The sequence below is a fragment of the Typha angustifolia genome, chromosome 1, assembly GCF_048772165.1.
Source record: "Typha angustifolia cultivar Huaian chromosome 1, ASM4877216v1, whole genome shotgun sequence".
Taxonomy (NCBI): Eukaryota; Viridiplantae; Streptophyta; class Magnoliopsida; order Poales; family Typhaceae; genus Typha; species Typha angustifolia.
The window spans coordinates 740,424-760,712 of record NC_133239.1 but is presented as its reverse complement, the minus strand read 5'-3'; the positions used below and the strand labels follow the sequence as shown (position 1 = coordinate 760,712).

The 20,289-nt window shown below is 34.5% G+C and overlaps 3 protein-coding genes across 3 annotated transcripts; all 3 read left to right on the top strand.

The window, feature by feature from the left end:
* Nucleotides 1-3,458: 3,458 nt before the first annotated feature.
* LOC140759327 (uncharacterized) lies at nucleotides 3,459-4,474 on the top strand. The gene is made up of 4 exons (XM_073095861.1): nucleotides 3,459-3,780; nucleotides 4,146-4,205; nucleotides 4,294-4,363; nucleotides 4,451-4,474. The coding sequence occupies exons 1-4, from the start codon at nucleotides 3,596-3,598 to the stop codon at nucleotides 4,472-4,474; spliced, it is 339 nt and encodes a 112-aa protein (XP_072951962.1). The 5' UTR covers nucleotides 3,459-3,595.
* Nucleotides 4,475-7,214: 2,740 nt separating this feature from the next.
* On the top strand, nucleotides 7,215-9,851 carry LOC140759319 (receptor-like protein EIX2). Its single transcript, XM_073095851.1, has one exon. It carries the CDS (start codon nucleotides 7,215-7,217, stop codon nucleotides 9,849-9,851), a length of 2,637 nt encoding a protein of 878 aa, XP_072951952.1.
* Nucleotides 9,852-16,312: 6,461 nt separating this feature from the next.
* Nucleotides 16,313-17,014, top strand: LOC140759310 (uncharacterized). The gene has a single exon (XM_073095838.1). The coding sequence runs from the start codon at nucleotides 16,313-16,315 to the stop codon at nucleotides 17,012-17,014; it is 702 nt and encodes a 233-aa protein (XP_072951939.1).
* Nucleotides 17,015-20,289: the final 3,275 nt, after the last annotated feature.

Genomic DNA, 20,289 nt, shown 5'->3' with positions numbered 1-20,289 from the left:
CTAGGACTTTTTTAGATAGTCGATCCGTTTAGGGTCACAGTAGGTACTATACAGTGTTCTTCTAACTTTTCCACTAGCCGTTGAGAAAGATTATAGTCACGAGAATAAAAATCCAGGAATCTTTTCCCTAATTCCGCCAGAATCACTTGGTAGCACGTAGCAATGTTACATTCCAAGGATCTTTCCCTTGGACTTATCTTCTTGAAAAAAATTAGGTTCTAGATCTCACTTTTATTAATATTCAACTATACTGATTCTTTCTGAATCTCAAGTATCAAATTCATCAATCACCAAAATTCTCAATCTTCAAAATATAATATATACACGAATAATCCATAAATTCAAATACTACTATTTCCTCTAATATATATAATATAAATCATTCTTAATAAGTCAGAAAACACAAATAAATAATAATCTAATATTTAATCTTGCAAAATTTCACGTCTCAAAAAATAATATTTTATTTTTGATCATATTCTAAAAAAATAAAGATCTCTTATATTTTATTTATAGAAAATAAAATATATTAGCATAAAGATTTCCTCTATTATTTTCTGAAAATAAAATATAATAATATTTTTTTTTACAAATCCGAAATTCCTTAGAATTGAAGTAATTCTAATTTATATCTTATTTTCTAGAAAAAAAAATAATATTATTTATTTTCAGGAATCCGAAATCCATATAAATTGAAATATTACTAATTTATATCTTATTTTCTACAATAGAAATAGATATTAATTATTTTCATAAATCTAAAAATTCATTTAAATTGAAATATTCCTAATTTATTTCTTATTTTCTGCAATAAAAATAAATATTTTGAAATCTGAAAAATAATAAACAATAAAATCCCTTTTTTCCAAGAATGATAAATATGAATTTTCTATAAAATACAAAATATTAATATTTCTAATTTTTTATTGAAAATCCTTAAAACAATGAATTTCTTACATCATCGCATTGCAAAATTTCTTATCTTATAAAATCAAACGGGATAAGAATAAATATAAATATATTTATAATTCATCAATTCTATTTTTATATAATAAAAATTTAAGAAAATATGAGTGGAGACTTGCCTTGATTCGCTCAATCTAAAATAGTTTGATTTTCTCATCCTAATCATAATCTGCACGAATTTCAAAGCACTCCATGATTGTCTTCTCTTTCTTTTTTCTTCTCTTTGGTATGATAAAATTTTTTTTCCTCTATTTTCTATTTTTTTTTCTCTTTAATCTCCCTCAAGAATAATCTCTTTTGCACTCTCATTTTTATTTCTCGGTACTGTAGCGCCTAATTTCTCTTCTAAAAAATCCCTCTAGGGTTTTCTTCTAGGCCCCCCTTTTATAAAAGAAAAAACAATATATAATAAGAGTCCTACTAGAATAAGAATTCTAATATCTTAAAGATATATCTAGAAATTTAATTTAATTTAATAAAAATATTAAAACATAAAAAATAAAATAAAATTCATTGCTATCTAAATTGTATATTTCTATTTATTTTATTTATTTATGTTCCAAAATTCTGGGTTGTTACACGTCATGTGCAGCAACAGGACAAGCCATGTTGTGAAGCTCGACCTCCATAACAACTTCATCGACATCAACTATGACTACAACACTAACATGATCAATTATAAGTTTCGAACGTTGGGCGGTGAGATCAATCCTTTTCTACTGGCTATAGAGCATCTCAACTACCTCGACCTAAGCTACAACAATTTCGGACATAAGCGGATACCAGAATTCATTGGCTCCTTTAAGAACTTGAAGTATCTCGACCTCACTGATGCTGGCTTCGGTGGGAGCATACCTCCTCAGCTCGGTAATCTCACAAAGCTGCTCCATCTCGATCTTTCTTTTAACTCTTTGCACTCGGTTCATCTGGTATCATAGCTACCATGTCTCTCTACCTTGAAGTACCTCGACATGAGCGAGGTAAACCTTAGTGCTGCTGTGGATGGAGTGCAGGCCATGAGTATACCTCCAGCTTCTCTAAGAGTTCTTTATCTATTTGATTGCAATCTCAACGCGACGTTCTCTTCTCTGCGTCTTTACTCTTCTAATCTCACATCACTTGTGAGCCTTGGTCTTGGGGGCAACTACTTTCACGGTCCTATTCCTAATGGCCTGCTAGGAAATATGACCTCCCTCGAAAAACTTGGGCTTGGAGGCAATGATCTCATTGGCATGATACCGAGGACTTTAAAAAATCTACGCAACTTGAAAAACCTCATTGTATGGGATAATCAAATCAGCGGGAACATAACAGAAATGTTGAAAAGGTTGCCACCTAAGATAGAGGAGTTGGATTTGTCTGCAAATAACTTGACCGTCTGCCAAGTTGGTTCAAGCACATGGCCAGTCTAAGTTATCTTGATCTCAGTAACAATAGCCTCAGAGCTCCCATACCTTTCAGGATTGGAAAGCTCACTAATTTGAGCAGTTTGTTTTTGGGTTTCAATCACTTTGTTGGCATTATATCATAAAATCATTTTGCAAGTCCGACAAGATTAGAATATTTATATTTGTCCAACAACAACAACCTGACCATGGTAGTAGGCCCAAATTGCCTCCCTCCATTCAAATTGAAATATGCAGGCTTGAGCTCCTGCAATCTGGGACCCCATTTTCCTACGTGGATTCGATCGCAGACTGATATTATCGATTTAATAATGTCTAATACAGGAGTAGCTCATAGGTTGCAAGATTGGGTTTGGAGTGTAATTTCTTCGGTCGAATATCTTGATCTCTCCCTAAACCAGATCAGTGGAGTATTACCATCGACTATGGAGTTCTTGTCAGCAGTATCTGAAATAAATTTGAATTCAAATCGATTCCAAGGTGGGGTCCCACAATTACCGACGAGTCTTTGGTTGTTGGATCTTTCAAACAACAGTATTACTAGTACCATCCCATTATCTATGTGCAACCAGGTGCAGTCCTTAGGAATTTTGGATCTATCACACAACCGCTTATCAGGACAACTTCCTCAATGTTTGACAAGCAGGAAATCTTTTAGAGCTGATCCTGGCGACTTGACACCGATAGGTTCCGAACTTTCAATAGTAAACTTCCGCAACAACAGCCTCTCTGGTGAATTCCCTTTGTTCTTCCGAGGTTGTCAGTATCTTAATTTTCTTGATCTTTCTTATAATAACTTCTATGGAAGCTTGCCGATATGGATAGGTAAAAGATTACCACAGCTAGCCTTTCGCTTATTAAGGTCTAACATGTTTTCTGGCTATATACCTATTCAGCTTGCAAAATTAGATTATCTCCATGTTTTGGATCTTGCTCACAACAATCTATCAGGAACCATAGCTCCATCTCTCGTGAACTTCACAGCAATGACTACAGTCTCCTCGTACGGAAGTTATTATGTCCCTTATTTCATTAGCCTTTTAGTGGTCACAAAAGGACAAGCTCTAGAATACTATACCAATACAATAATATCTCTCATGTCGAGCCTCGACTTATCAAGCAACTGTCTAACCTGAAAGATCCCTGAAGAGATAGGAGGCCTTGCTACATTGAAAAATTTGAACTTGTCTGGGAATCAATTGATTGGGTATATTCCATAGACGATGAGTGGTCTACAGTCATTGGTGTCTCTTGACCTATCAAACAATGAGCTTTATGATGAAATTCCTCCAACTCTATCAGCTTTTAACTCTTTTGAGCTGCTTCTTGCTGCTGGAAGTTCAGCTCCTAAAAGTATACATGAAGTTATAGCACAACTAGCTTGCCGACTCACTCGGTGGGATGATAGGTACTGTCAATAATTTTTTCTTGTAATAGTCATTTATAAGCTAATGTTTTTTGACTTCTGTCAATAGAAAAAGAGATGTGTTAATGTATTTATAGTATGTTGGTAGGTGATTTAGTTAGCCTGATGGGCATTATAATCTTCATTCTGTATGTTACTTTTCAGTGACCACGGCTGGCTTTTACCTCTAGTTTGGCAACAAATCTTTTGTTTTTACCAGGTTATTGTAAACCAATTTTTACTTATACTAACAGAGAACCTCATTTGCTTCGTTGTACCTCTGAACAAGTCATACGGTTTTCTTAATTATACTTGCATTATTTTAGGGAATTTGGTTTTATTTCATGTTCCTCTGTATTTTGCTGCAGATTGTTCCGCAAGTATGTACTTGGAGGAGCAGATGAAATAGAGTTAAAGTTTGTAAATAGGTAATTTGTCTGATTCGTATACCTCTTTTGACTTATATAAGGTGCTCTAGGAGCAATATCATGTAAGGATATTGTTTCCACTTTCCAGGAGAAATCATGAAGACTTGAATCTACTCTGTATAATCTTTAACCAAGAAATTAGGAGACTGGCCACTCAGGTTAGCAATTGTCAGAAATATGTCCTTTAAGTTTGGACATCTGATATTGAACTTTGTCTTATTAATACTGTAAAAGAGTTAATGCAGTTCTTCTCTTTGATAGGTTATTAGAGTTAAATGGTCACTTCATGCAAGAGAGGAGATCATCTTTGAGCTCCTCCAGCATTTGAGAGGCAATGCCACCAAAGCTCTGCTTGAAGGAATCAATAAGAGCACAAGGGAAATGCTCGAAGAGCAGGAAGCTGTTCGTGGACGCTTGTTTACAATTCAGGATGTTATGCAGAGTACAGTTCGTGCATGGTTGCAGGTTGTATCTTACAAACAAGCAAATGCCTTTATTTTGCAATTTCATTTGTAATATGTTTTGACTCATTGGTTATGTAAAACCTTCTTCTTTAAAGAACACATAACATATTAATCTTGTTCATGTGTTTCAGGATAGAAGTCTCCACGTGACGCATAATTTGACCATTTTCGGTGGTTGCGGCTTGGTTCTGTCCATAATCACAGGACTCTTCGACATAAACGTCGACGGAATACCGGGGGCTGAATATTCTCCATATGTATTTTATTTGTTTTCCGGTCTTCTGTTTTTCATAGGAATTGCCTTGATCGCCCTTGGAATTATATACTTCGGATTGGAAGATCCTATCACCGAAGAGCAAGTTCTTTGAGCATGGATTGGAAGCTAGGGCCGTCGACAGAGCCGAAACCGAGAGATTTCGCTATTGAGGGGGATTCGAGGAGCATGGAATCCATTATGATTTCTAGGAAGATCAATCGATGGTCAAGCGCGAAGAGAAGACAAAGCGGAGGAACCCTAGAATTCTCGACCATAGGGATTTCAATTTGAAGGGTTTTGGGGGGAAAGGATTAGGGTTAGGGTTTTTTTTTTCTTTGCAACGTCTCGACTCTCGAGATCGTGAGGTTTATGACTGGGAAACTCAGGAACGTGGCCGGTGAACCGCGTGCACAGTTATTCGTTTGAATATATAGTGCTTTCCTACGGGGGTGAGAAGGCATCTACGTTGATATAGATGAATTCAGCAACGATTATCTTTTGCTTTCGTAAAGTCGTCGAATCCGGACGGTGGGCAGCGACTTTTCCAATCGGTAATTGAGAGGAAGCCAGAACGACAAGTTTATATTGATTTGTCTAATGAAATATTGGCTACGAAGGCTTAGTGATATAATTTCGCTAGTTTAGAGGTTATATGTGCCTATTTTTTCTTCATAAAGGTTTGAAAGTGATACTGAGTAATGTGAATAATAATAAAAGTGAAATATAAAATATTTTTAATAATTTTTTGTAAATATCTAAGAAGGTTAGGCTCGGATAACGCAAGATAAAATTATCTTTCTTTTTTTTTAATTTAACTAGAGAAAATCTTGTTGCAGAAATTTCAGCACCATTAATAGATTTTCTAAGTCTACCTCATTATTTGTTTTCTCTTGAAATTTCATAGATAAATATAATTTCTAGCGTCTTACAACAGGTAATATTATTTTCAAACGGCGTCTTATTCTAGGTTTTAAAAATATTAATCTAGAATAAAAAATATTTTTATTAATTTGATTTTACAATATAATTTTATTTAATTTTACTTTAATCTAAAAGTACTTATTTATTAAGTTTATTTTACATCTATAATTACTTTAATTTATCTATATAATAACTAATTGTTAAGAAAACTAACAGCCGATCACTTTGGAGATATTTTAAGCAAAACACAGTGATCGAATGAAAAATATTCATATGATAGAGTATCAGTGATAATAAAAACAAAATATATGATAATTTTTATAAATTTGCTGAAAAATCTAATCAAGCTTAGGTTTTAATAATCCAAAAGGAGATTGCCATTAATATAATCAAGCTTAGGTTGGAATTAAACAACCATTAATATAATTTTCTAAGTCCACTGTCTGTCTTTTCCCTTTCTTTCTCTGGAATTCCACAGATGAGTACAATTTTGAGCCTATCATATCGGACAGGACAACGTTATTTTTAAATGCTATCTCATTCAGGACTTTGTTTCTTGGATTCACTGTAGAATAAACTACCATGGACCCTAATGCTTTGGACGTATTTTTAAAACATTTATTATTCGGTTGAAATAAAATGGACATCTAATGTTTTTGTTTCCACAAATCAAAGGTCGCTTAGCTATCATCCATTGTTGTAAGATAGATAATCAACTGATTTAGAAGCTTAAGTTGTTAGGCTGGACGAGGTTTAAATTGATGACCTAATCAAATTGATTTTGTTATCACGTTAGATAACTAACTCATAGAAAAATTTGAGTCGTATTAAAAATAGAGAAAAGAACAATGTATAGACAAAAGTGAAGATGATATGTCATGCCAATGGGATAGTGATCAGATTGTTAAAATGGGATTATGCTATTTAAGTGTTCCTAGAGTTCAAATCTCAGCGACACTAATTTAATTAGAACATTATTAAATTTTCATTTATTTGACAAAAAGAAAATAAAAGAAATATATACCATTATTATTTGAGAGTAAGTGACAATCTAGACTCTGGAATTCCCCAACCATTACAATTTCCATACTCTTCTTGTTTCCTTCCGTGGAATTCCACAGCCATCGTAATCTTCGTACTTGGATGCTCAAATGTCTCTTTCCACCAGTGAAGTAAATAACATGTGGTACATAGAAGAAGAAGAAGAAGAAATATTCTCTACTAATATTGCCTTTAGGCCTTGACTATTGCGAGAGCTGCTTATATGATCCTATTAATCCCAGGTGTTTGGAAGCTAGAAGAAGTAAAAGAAGTTTAATGGCCAAGGCGACAAGATCCTCTATCCAATGTTGTCGTATCGTCCTAATAATGATATGGGTTCTACTGGCCCAATATCAAATCCCCATTTCCTCCATATCTGTGGAGCCCAAAGGAGGAGAAAGGAGTTGCAGAGAGAGAGAGAGGGACGCACTTCTTTCCTTCAAAGCAAGCATTGAAGATCCCAGTGATGTCCTATCTTCTTGGCAAACTGGCCAAGACTGCTGCCGGTGGAGGGGCGTCGTGTGCAGCAACAGGACAGGCCATGTTGTGAAGCTCGACCTCCATAACAACTTCACCATCTTCAACTATGACTACAACACTGACATGATCAATTATAAGTTTCGGATGTTGGGCGGTGAGATCGGTCCTTCTCTGCTGGCTATAGAGCATCTCAACTACCTCAACCTAAGCTACAACGACTTCGGACATAAGCGGATACCAGAATTCATTGGCTCCTTCAAGAACTTGAAGTATCTCGACCTCTCTTATGCAGGCTTCGGTGGGAGCATACCTCCTCAGCTCGGTAATCTCACTAAGCTGCTCCATCTCGATCTTTCTTTTAACTCCTTGGAGTCGGTTGATTATGTATCTTGGTTACCGCGCCTCTCTTCCTTGAAGTACCTCGACATGAGCGAGGTAAACCTAAGCACTACTGTGGATGGGGTGCATGCCCTAAACATGCTTCCAGCTTCTCTAAGAGTTCTTTATCTATTTGATTGCAATCTCAACGCGACGTTCTCTTCTCTGCCTCTTTACTCTTCTAATCTCACATCACTTGTGAGACTTAATCTTGGGTACAACTACTTTCACGGTCCTATTCCTGATGGCCTGCTACGAAATATGACCTCCCTCAAAGAACTTGGGCTTCAAAGCAATGATCTCATTGGGGACATAGCAGAATTGATGAAAAGGTTGCCACCCAAGATAGAGGAGTTGGATTTGTCTACAAATAACTTGACCGGAAGTCTGCCAATTAGGCTCGAGCACATGACCAGCCTAAGGTATCTTTATCTCTATAACAATAGCCTCAACGGTCACATACCCTCCGGAATTGGAAAGCTCACTAATTTGAGAGGTTTGGATTTGAGTTTCAATAACTTGCTTGGCATTATATCAGAAAACCATTTTGCAAGTTTGACGAGATTAGAAGAGTTATACTTGTCCAACAACAACAACCTGACCATGGTAGTAGACCCAAATTGGATCCCTCCATTCAAATTAAAATATGTAGACCTGAGCTCCTGCAATCTGGGACCCCATTTTCCTACGTGGATTCGATCGCAGACTGACATTATCGATTTAATAATGTCTAATACAGGAATAGTCGATAGGTTGCCAGATTGGTTTTGGAATGTCATTTCTTCGGTTGAATATCTTGATCTCTCTCTAAACCAGATCAGCAGAGTATTACCATCGACTCTGGAGTTCTTGTCAGCAGCCTATGAAATAAATCTGAATTCAAATCAATTCCATGGTGGGGTCCCAAAATTAATGATGAGTCTTCAAGTGCTGGATCTTTCAAACAATAGTATTACTGGTACCGTCCCATTATCTATGTGCAACCAAGTGCAATCCTTAGAAATCTTGGATCTATCACACAACCGCCTATCAGGACAACTTCCTCAATGTTTGACAAGCAGGAAATCTTTTAGAGCTGATCATGGCGACTTGACATTGATAGGTTCTAAACTTTCAATAGTAAGCTTCAGCAACAACAGCCTCTCTGGTGAATTCCCTTTGTTCTTCCGAAGTTGTCAGTATCTTAATTTTCTTGATCTTTCTTATAATGACTTCTATGGAAGCTTGCCGATATGGATAGGGAAAAGATTACCACAGCTAGCCTTTCTCTTATTAAGGTCTAACATGTTTTCTGGCTATATACCTATTCAGCTTGCAAAATTAGACTATCTCCATGTTTTGGATCTTGCTCACAACAATCTATCAGGAACCATAGCTCCATCTCTCGTGAACTTCACAGCAATGACTACAGTCTCCTCATACGGAAGTTATTATGTCCCTGATTTCATTAGCATGTTAGTGGTCACAAAAGGGCAAGCTCTAGAATACTATACCAATACAATAATATCACTCATGTCAAGCCTCGACTTATCAAGCAACTGTCTAACCGGAAAGATCCCTGAAGAGATAGGAGGCCTTGCTACATTGAAAAATTTGAATTTGTCTGGGAATCGATTGACTGGAGATATTCCGGAGACAATCGGTGGTCTATGGTCATTGGAGTCTCTTGACCTATCAAACAACGAGCTTTATGGTGAAATTCCTCCAACTCTATCAAATTTAACTTTTTTGAGCTATTTGAACCTGTCCTATAATAACCTCTCAGGAGTAATACCTTCTGGTCAGCAACTACAAACATTTGACGATCCGTCAATCTACAAAGGCAATAACGATCTTTGTGGGCCTCCTATTTCTAAGAATTGTTCAGGAGATGGAACGACTCTAAATTATCCTCTAAAATATGAAGATGGAAATGAGATGTCATCTTTTTATCTCAGCATGGGTCTAAGATTTGCAGTGGGGCTTTGGGTGGTCATTGGTCCATTACTGTTCAAGAGGACATGGAGCGCAGCTTATTTTCTCTTCATTGACAACATCTTTGATAAGATCTATGTGTTTATGGTTCTTAATTGGGCTAGGCTCATTGCCAACATCAGGAAGAAATAAAGCAGAGGCGTGGTTATGCAAACGGAGGAGTTTCCATGGTTCAGATCATGGAGATTAGTCACTGTTTATTGCTATATTGTGTGATTATGCTATCAACATCCAAATGTTGATCACATCTTATAATAGATAAAAGAAGTAGATATGTATCAAATATGTTGGTCTCTGATCTCTTCCATGTAATCTATATATCAGACTTGTAAGTGTCTTTCACATCTTCAACATGCTGCTTTTCTACTAAGGTTGTGTTGTTGAAAAGTAGTTAAAACTCCAATCTATCAGCTGCAGTAACTTTTGTTACCTTACAAATTATCACAACTTTACTAATTTACATAGCTTTGGTAATTAACAGAACTTTTTTCTATCTTACTTTTATTATTTTACTAAGTCTACATTCTTATTCATTTTCCTCCTTAGGAATTCTATAAACAAATCCCTAAATATAACAATGTTTTTTCTTTCTTCCTTCTATGGCTTGATGGAGGAGAAATTTTAGTTGCCAATAATTCCATCCGTGTAGGACCAATGCTCAGGAATACAGTTCAGTTGAACACATAACAATGGGAGATATCCTAATTTGCTGTTGGCATTTAATTGTATCTTAGCATCAAACCGTCACTTAGCTATCATCCATTTTGTAAGGTAATCAGCTTATTTAGAAGCTTAAGTAGATTTAAATGATGACCTAGTCAAACTTATTTTGTTAATCATGTTAGATAACCAATTAATGAAAAAAAAATTGAGTCATACTAAGAATAAGAAAAACAATAGTGTGTAGACAATAATAAACAATGAGATATCAATACCAATGGGATAGTGATCATATTGTTAAAGAGGTTTATGTTATATGAGTGTAATTAGTTCAAATTTCAGTGGCACTTATTTAATTCAGAAAATATTAAGTTCCCACTTCTCAAGGATTAAAAAAAGAATTATTCACCAAATATATCATGCATTTCCACTAATTTTTATTAATGTCATGTCTTTGAGGATTTTATAATTAAACCTTTCATTTTTTCTTACGGTATTTTGGGTTAAATAAATTCAATCATTTTCAAATGAATCTGGGTTAGTCATGTAGTTATTCAAAGTAGCAAGAGGGTGTTATACAAAAATTATAGGGAAAAAAAAATTAAAAGTCTAGTTATTAAAAAAAATAGTGAAAATATAAGGAAGGTATGATTTAAAAATATTTCATAAAGTGTAATCTAAGGTTTGGTTCTTTATGGCACCAGCTGAATTCCACAATCATTATTAATATTACTTTCATACTCCATCTTTTTCCTTCGAAATAATAATGCTTTTAAGTGCTCTACAGTGGATGCCAATTCTCCAGAGCCATCTTTGTGATGGAAACAAGGCTCTAATCAATCATGAATTGATCGAATGAGTTCACTTATGGGTCATCATGGAGTGGAAGGTAGTACTAAAGATGAAGTTGGTGTTCTACCTCCAAAGAACTTATCGATGTGTTTCTATTCATACGTAAACAGGGTATATCCTATACAATTAATCAAGCTTCTCTACTACTCATTTATTAGACTACACCATGATGCTCTGTTTGAGGTTTCGTGATTTAGGGCTCATCATCTCATGGTTAAATTAAAAATTAAAAATAATCAAGGCCTCCTAATTAACTAGGCCTATGATGCTTAATGCTTCCTTTTCTTCTTCTTCTTCCTGGTTTTTTTTTTCCTCAAGGGTTTGAAAGCGATGGAGAGAGCAATGAGAATGAAACTATAAGTGAAACATAGAGTATTTTTTGTTGTAGGTAACAATCTGATTCCAAAGAGTCACAAAAAATTCGATCAAATTAAATTAAATAAACTTACAGATTACAGAATAAAATTCTGAATAGTCGAGTCTAGTGTTGGACACTATCTCCTTAAGATCAATTCGCCCTTCACCGATTGCTTCTAGAACAGTAGACATCGGTCTCTTAGGATACAACGACTGTCTTATGCTGGAAAGGAAGCAGCTTTCTAATGCCTTGATTGAACCTGAACCGTGCTATACTCTCCTTCGAATGCAGACTCAAACTTAAAGACTCGACTCTAGAAGGAATGAACCAAGTTTTCTTCTCTGATGTTGTATCTAATATACCATATTAACATTTCTCAAATATCCAATATGGTACTAAACTTTTTTTTTTATTTTCCATTGTTATGATACCCACTTTAGAGCCAATTTTCATTCACTTCTCTTCATGGATTTGACTAAGTAAATATTTGACAATAAAGTACAATTTGAGCTAAATTAATTCAACCATTAAACCATCATTAATAATGTGTGGTCCCCACTTAAAACTTAGCTCAAAATTAATAAAAAATTCATATCAAATACATGAAATTACAAACATTTTTTAAATCTTTTTTTGCTAAATATCTAATCAATTTAAGGTTCAGATAACTCAAGATCAAATTGTCATTTTCTTTTAAATTTGATTAGAGAAAATCTTGATGCTGAAATTTAACAACCATTAATAGAATTGTCTAAGTCTACCTTCTTGTTCTTCTCACTTTCTTTGGAATTCCATAATTTTTAGCGTCTTACAACATATAATATTACTTTAAAAACATATCATTATGGAATAGAAAATATTTTGTAAACTTTAGAATTAAAACCATTAATTTGACTTTAAAATATAATTTCATTTAATTTTACTTTAATCTAAAAGTTTACTTATATTAAGCATATTAAGTTCATTCTACGTCTATAGTTACTTTAGTTCATTTATATGATAACTATTTGCTAAGAAAACTAATGGGCTGAATAGTTGTGAGACATTTTAAGCAAAGCACAATGGTTGAATAAGAAATATTCATATGATAAAGCATTAATAATAATAAAAGCAAAATATATGATAATTTTTATAAATTTCCTTAAAAATCTAGTCAAGATTAGATTTCCAATAATCCCTGCCAAGATTACCATTTTCTTCTTCCTAGTATTAAAATTTCACAACCATTAATATAATTTTCTAAGTCCAGCATCTCAGTCTTTTTCCCCTTCCTTGTCTGGAATTCCACATATGAGTATAACTTTGAGTGTCTCATTCTAGACTTTGTTTCTTTAGACTTATTGTAGACTAGACTACCATGCAACTGATGCTTTGGACGTATTCAATGGGTACTTCAATACATTTATTGCTCGGTTGAAATAAAATGGAGATGTAATAATGCACTACCACATTTATAATTGATTTATCCCTAAATATAACTATATTTTTGTTTCCACAAATTAAAAGTCACTTAGCTATATATCATCCATTAATTGTTTTAAGATAATAAGCTGATTTTAGAAGCATAAGTTGATAGGCTGGATGAGGTGTAAGTTGATTACTTAGTAAAACTGATTTTGTTATCACGTTAGATAACTAATTCATAGAAAAACTTGAGCCACATTAAAAATAGAGAAAGCACCCGTGTATAGAGTGTAGACAATACGAAACACAAAAAAGGAGTGTAGAAGATTAAAAAATCAGTGCCAATGGGATAGTGATCAGATTGTTCAAATGACATATTATATTAAGTGTTCCTGAATTCAAATCTAATGATTTAATTATGACATTATTAAATTCTCATTATTCAAAAAAGAAAAGAAGAGAAAAAATATATATACCTTTATTATTTGAGCATAAGTGAGAATCTAATTTCCATACTCTTGTTTCCTTTCATGAAATTCCACAACCATCGTAATTTCCATACTTGGGCAAGGTAGTGTGGAATTGGAAGCTCAAATGTCTCTATCCACCGTTTAAGTAACATGTGGTATATAGAAGAAGAATAAACATTCTCTACTAATATTGCCTTTAGGCCTTCACCACCACGACAACTTATATCCTATTAATCCCAGGTGTTTGGAAGAAGAAGAAGAAGAGGCAAACGAAGTTTAATGGCCAAGGCGGCAAGATCCTATATCCAATGTTGTCGTATCGTCCTAATAATGATATGCGTTCTACTGGCCCAATATCAAATCCCCATTTCCTCCGTAGCTGTGGAGCCCAAAGGAGGAGGAAGGAGTTGCATCGAGAGAGAGAGAGAGAGGGATGCACTTTTCCTTCCAAGCAAGCATTGAAGATCCCAATGATGTCCTATCTTCTTGGCAGACTGCCAAAACTGCTGCCGATAGAGGGGCGTCCAGTCACGTTGCGATCCGTAAATATGATGGTCATAAATCTCTATAATAAAATCCGAAAAAAACATGAAAACTCAAATAAAAATTAAATCCTAAAATAGATTGACACAGCGAAAATTGTACTCAGTCTTCAAAGTCCTGACTAAGTGGCTTTTTAAATTACTGTAAAAATAATAAGTCCTCATGAGCTAGATGCCCAGCAAGTAACCCACTCTAATAATAATATGTCTAATGACAAAGATCAACATGTGATACATATAGTAGCAGAAAAAGAATTATAATAATAATAATATAAAAGCCGTCTTGAAAAATAAATAGTTTTCTTGTCTCTTATATTGAATTTCAAAATCCATATATACCAAATTAGAATCATAAATTATTCATATTAACTCATTTTAAATAAATTAATATAAAACAAATCAATCTCTGCTAAACGTGTTTTTTTTATGGAAATCAAATAATAAATCATTCATATTAACACAATCCGAATAAATCAGTATGAAACGAATCTCCACTAAAGTGTATTATCATGGAAATCGAATTATAAATCACTTATAATATATCAATTTAAATAAATTAATATAACACAAATCAATCTCTAGTGAAAATGTACTATCATGGGAATCGAATCATAAATCATTCATAATATCTTAATTTGAATAAATCAATATAAAAGCAGTCGATCTCTACCAAAATTGTACTATCATGGAAACCCGTTAAAACTGATAAAATACCATATTATCTCATTAATGGGTACTCTGACCCGTGGCCACATCGCACTACCTAGCCACCATCGAGATGGCGCCCGGGACTTTTTTAGATAGTCGATCTGTCTAGGGTCACAGTAGGTACTATACAGTGCCCTATTGACTTTTTCACTAACCGTTGAGAAAGATTAGAGTCACCAGAACAAAAATCCAGGAATCTTTTCCCTAATCCCGCTAGAGTCACTTAGTAGCACGTCGCAACGTTACATTCCAAGGATCTTTTCCTTGGACTTATCTTTTTGAAAACAAATTGGGTTTTAGATCTCACTTTTATTAGTATTTATACTGATTCATTATGAATCTCAAGTATCAAATTCCTCAATCACCAAAATTCTCAATCTTCAAAATACAATATATACACGAATAATCCATAAATTCAAATACTACTATTTCCTCTAATATATATATAATATAAATCATTCTTAATAAGTCAGAAAACACAAATAAATAATTGCAAAATTTCACGTCTCAAAAATAATATTTTATTTTTGATCATATTCTAAAAAAAATAAAGATCTCTTATATTTTATTTATAGAAAATAAAATATATTAGCATAAAGATTTCCTCTATTATTTTCTGAAAATAAAATATAATAATAAATTTTTTTTACAAATCCGAAATTCCTTTGAATTGAAGTAATTCTAATTTATATCTTATTTTCTTAAAAAATAATATTATTTATTTTCAGGAATCCAAAATCCATATAAATTGAAATATTACTAATTTATATCTTATTTTCTACAATAGAAATAGTTATTAATTATTTTCATAAATCTAAAAATTCATTTAAATTGAAATATTCCTAATTTATTTCTTATTTTCTGCAATAAAAATAAATACTTTGAAATCTGAAAAATAATAAACAATAAAATCCCTTTTTTCCAAGAATGATAAATATGAATTTTCTATAAAATACAAAATATTAATATTTCTAATTTTTTATTGAAGATCCTTAAAACAATGAATTTCTTACATCTATTGCAAAATTTCTTATCTTATAAAATCAAACGGGATAAGAATAAACATAAATATATTTATAATTCATCAATTCTATTTTTATATAATAAAAATTTAAGAAAATATGAGTGGAGACTTGCCTTGATCGCTCAATCTAAAATAATTTGATTTTCTCATCCTAATCGTAATCTGCATGAATTTCAAAGCACTCCATGATTATCTTCTCTTTATTTTTTTCTTCTCTTTGGTATGATAAAATTTTTTTCCTCTATTTTCTATTTTTTCTCTCTCTAATCTCCCTCGAGAATAATATCTTTTTCTCTCTCATTTTTATTTCTCAGTACTGTAGCGCCTAATTTCTCTTCTAAAAAATCGCTCTAAGGTTTTCTTCTAGGCCCCCTTTTATAAAAGAAAAAACAATATATAATAAGAGTCCCACAAGAATAAGAATTCTAATATCTTAAAGATATATCTAAAAATTTAATTTAATTTAATAAAAATCTTAAAACATAAAAGATAAAATAAAATTCATCGCTATCTAAACTGTATATTTCTATTTATTTTATTTATTTATGTTCCAAAATTCTGGGTTGTTACACGTCATGTGCAGCAACAGGACAAGCCATGTTGTGAAGCTCGACCTCCATAACAACTTCATCGACATCAACTATGACTACAACACAGACATGATCAATTATAAGTTTCGAACGTTGGGCGGTGAGATCAATCCTTTTCTACTGGCTATAGAGCATCTCAACTACCTCGACCTAAGCTACAACAATTTCGGACATAAGTGGATACCAGAATTCATTGGCTCCTTTAAGAACTTGAAGTATCTCGACCTTACTGATGCAGGCTTCGGTGGGAGCATACCTCCTCAGCTCGGTAATCTCACAAAGCTGCTCCATCTCGATCTTTCTTTTAACTCTTTGCACTCGGTTCATCTGGTATCATGGCTACCACGTCTCTCTACCTTGAAGTACCTCGACATGAGCGAGTTAAACCTCAGTGCTGCTGTGGATGGAGTGCAGGCCATGAGCATGCCTCCAGCTTCTCTAAGAGTTCTTTATCTATTTGATTGCAATCTCAACGCGACGTTCTCTTCTCTGCCTCTTTACTCTTCTAATCTCACATCACTTGTGAGCCTTGGTCTTGGGGGCAACTACTTTCACGATCCTATTCCTAATGGCCTGCTAGGAAATATGACCTCCCTCGAAAAACTTGGGCTTGGAGGCAATGATCTCATTGGCATGATACGGAGGACTTTAAAGAATCTAGGCAACTTGAAAAACCTCATTGTATAGGATAATCAAATCAGCGGGAACATAATAGAATTGATGAAAAGGTTGCCACCTAAGATAGAGGAGTTGGATTTGTCTGCAAATAACTTGACCATCTGCCAAGTTGGTTCAAGCACATGGCCAGTCTAAGTTATCTTGATCTCAGTAACAATAGCCTCAGAGGTCCCATACCTTTTAGGATTGGAAAGCTTACTAATTTGAGCAGTTTGTTTTTGGGTTTCAATCACTTTGTTGGCACTATATCATAAGATCATTTTGCAAGTCCGACAAGATTAGAATATTTATATTTGTCCAACAACAACAACCTGACCATGGTAGTAGGCCCAAATTGGCTCCCTCCATTCAAATTGAAATATGCAGGCTTGAGCTCCTGCAATCTGGGACCCCATTTTCCTACGTGGATTCGATCACAGACTGACATTATCGATTTAATAATGTCTAAAATAGGAGTAGCTGATAGGTTGCCTGATTGGTTTTGGAATGTCATTTCTTCGGTCAAATATCTTGATCTCTCCCTAAACCAGATCAGCGGAGTATTACCATCGACTTTGGAGTTCTTGTCAGCAGCATCTGAAATAAATTTGAATTCAAATCAGTTCCATGGTGGGGTCCCAAAATTACCGACCAGTCTTCAAGTGATGGATCTTTCAAACAACCGTATTACTGGTACCATCCCATTATCTATGTGCAACCAGGTGCAATCCTTAGAAATCTTAGATTTATCACACAACCGCCTATCAGGACAACTTCCTCAATGTTTGACAAGCAGGAAATCTTTTAGAGCTAATCCTGGCGACTTGACACCGATATGTTCCGAACTTTCAAAAGTAAACTTCCGCAACAACAGCCTCTCTGGTGAATTCCCTTTGTTCTTCCGAGGTTGTCAGTATCTTAATTTTCTTGATCTTTCTTATAATAACTTCTATGGAAGCTTGCCGATATGGATAGGTAAAAGACTACCACAGCTAGCCTTTCTCTTATTAAGGTCTAATATGTTTTCTGGCTATATACCTATTCAGCTTGCAAAATTAGATTATCTCCATGTTTTGGATCTTGCTCACAACAATCTATCAGGAACCATAGCTCCATCTCTCGTGAACTTCACAGCAATGACTATAGTCTCCTCATACGGAAGTTATTATGTCCCTTATTTCATTAGCCTTTTAGTGGTCACAAAAGGACAAGCTCTAGAATACTATACCAATACAATAATGTCTCTCATGTCGAGCCTCGACTTATCAAGCAACTGTCTAACCCGAAAGATCCTTGAAGAGATAGGAGGCCTTGCTACATTGAAAAATTTGAACTTGTCTGGGAATCGATTGACCAGAGATATTCCAGAGGCGATGGGTGGTCTACGGTCATTGGAATCTCTTGATCTATCAAACAATGAGCTTTATGGTGAAATTCCTCCAACTCTATCACCTTTAACTTTTTTGAGCTACTTGAACTTGTCCTCAAACAATGAGCTTTATGGCTGGCTTTTACCTCTAGTTTAGCAACAAATCTTTTGTTTTTACCAGGTTATCGTAAACCAATTTTTACTTATACGAACAGAGAGCCTCATCTGCTTCGTTGTACCTCTGAACAAGTCATATGGTTTTCTTAATTATACTTGCATTATTTTAGGGAGTTTGGTTTTATTTCATGTTCCTCTGTATTTTGCTGCAGATTGTTCCGCAAGTATGTACTTGGAGGAGCAGATGAAATAGAGTTAAAGTTTGTAAATAGGTAATTTGTCTGATTCGTATACCTCTTTTGACTTATATAAGGTGCTCTAGGAGCAAGATCATGTAAGGATATTGTTTCCACTTTCCAGGAGAAATCATGAAGACTTGAATCTACTCTGTATAATCTTTAACCAAGAAATTAGGAGACTGGCCACTCTGGTTAGCAATTGTCAGAAATATGTCCTTTAAGTTTGGACATCTGATATTGAACTTTGTCTTATTAATACTGTAAAAGAGTTAATGCAGTTCTTCTCTTTGATAGGTTATTAGAGTTAAATGGTCACTTCATGCAAGAGAGGAGATCATCTTTGAGCTCCTCCAGCTTTTGAGAGGCAATGCCACCAAAGCTCTGCTTGAAGGAATCAATAAAAGCACAAGGGAAATGCTCGAAGAGCAGGAAGCTGTTCGTGGACGCTTGTTTACAATTCAGGATGTTATGCAGAGTACAGTTCGTGCATGGTTGCAGGTTGTATCTTACAAACAAGCAAATGCCTTTATTTGCAATTTCATTTGTAATATGTTTTGACGCATTGGTTATGTAAAACCTTCTTCTTTAAAGAAGATATAACATATTAATCTTGTTCATGTGTTTCAGGATAGAAGTCTCCGTGTGACGCATAATTTGACCATTTTCGGTGGTTGCGGCTTGGTTCTGTCCATAAACACAGGACTCTTCGACATAAACGTCGACGGAATACCGCGGTCTAAGTGTTCTCCATATGCAATTTATTTGTTTTCCGGTCTTGTTTTTCATAGGAATTGCCTTGATTGCCCTTGGAATTATATACTTCGGATTGGAAGATCCTATCACCGAAGAGCAAGTTCTTTGAGCATGGATTGGAAGCTAGGGCCGCCGATAGAGCCGAAACCGAGAGATTTCACCATTGAGGGGGATTCGAGGAGCACGGAATCCATTATGATTTCTCGGAAGATCAATCGATGGTCGAGTGCGAAGAGAAGACGAAGCGGAGGAACCCTAGAATTCTCGACCGTAGGGATTTCGATTCGAAGGGTTTTAGGGGGAAAGGATTAGGGTTAGGGTTTTTTTTTTTCTTTGCAACGTCTCGACTCTCGAGATCGTGGGGTTTATGGCTGGGAAACTCGGGAACGTGGCCGGTGAACTGCGTGCACAGTTATTTGTTTGAATATATAGTGCTTTCCCACATTGGTGAGAAGGCATCTACGTAGATATAGATGAATTTGGCAACGATTATCTTTTGCTTCCGTAAAGTCCGAATCCGGACGGTCGGCAGCGGCTTTTCCAATCGGTAAATGAGAGGAGGCCAGAACGACAAGTTTATATTGATTTGTCTAACGAAATATTGGCTATGAAGGCTTAGTGATATATTTCGCTAGTTTAGAGGTTATATGTGCCTATTTTTGATTCTTGAAGGTTTGAAAGTGATACTGAGTAATGTGAATAATAATAAAAGTGAAACATAAAATATTTTTAATAAATTTTTATAAATATCTAATAAGGTTAGGCTCGGATAACGCAAGATGAAATTATCATTTTCTTTTTAAATTTGACTAGAGAGTTTTGACGCT

Coding starts and splice junctions, on each gene's coding strand:
- LOC140759327 (XM_073095861.1), top strand. CDS start 3,596: ATGAGTGGTCTACAGTCATTGGTGTCTCTTGACCTATCAAACAATGAG. Junction 4,206..4,293: donor GAGTTAAAGTTTGTAAATAG/GTAATTTGTCTG, acceptor TCCACTTTCCAG/GAGAAATCATGAAGACTTGA. Junction 4,364..4,450: donor TTAGGAGACTGGCCACTCAG/GTTAGCAATTGT, acceptor GAGTTAATGCAG/TTCTTCTCTTTGATAGGTTA.
- LOC140759319 (XM_073095851.1), top strand. CDS start 7,215: ATGATATGGGTTCTACTGGCCCAATATCAAATCCCCATTTCCTCCATA.
- LOC140759310 (XM_073095838.1), top strand. CDS start 16,313: ATGTGCAGCAACAGGACAAGCCATGTTGTGAAGCTCGACCTCCATAAC.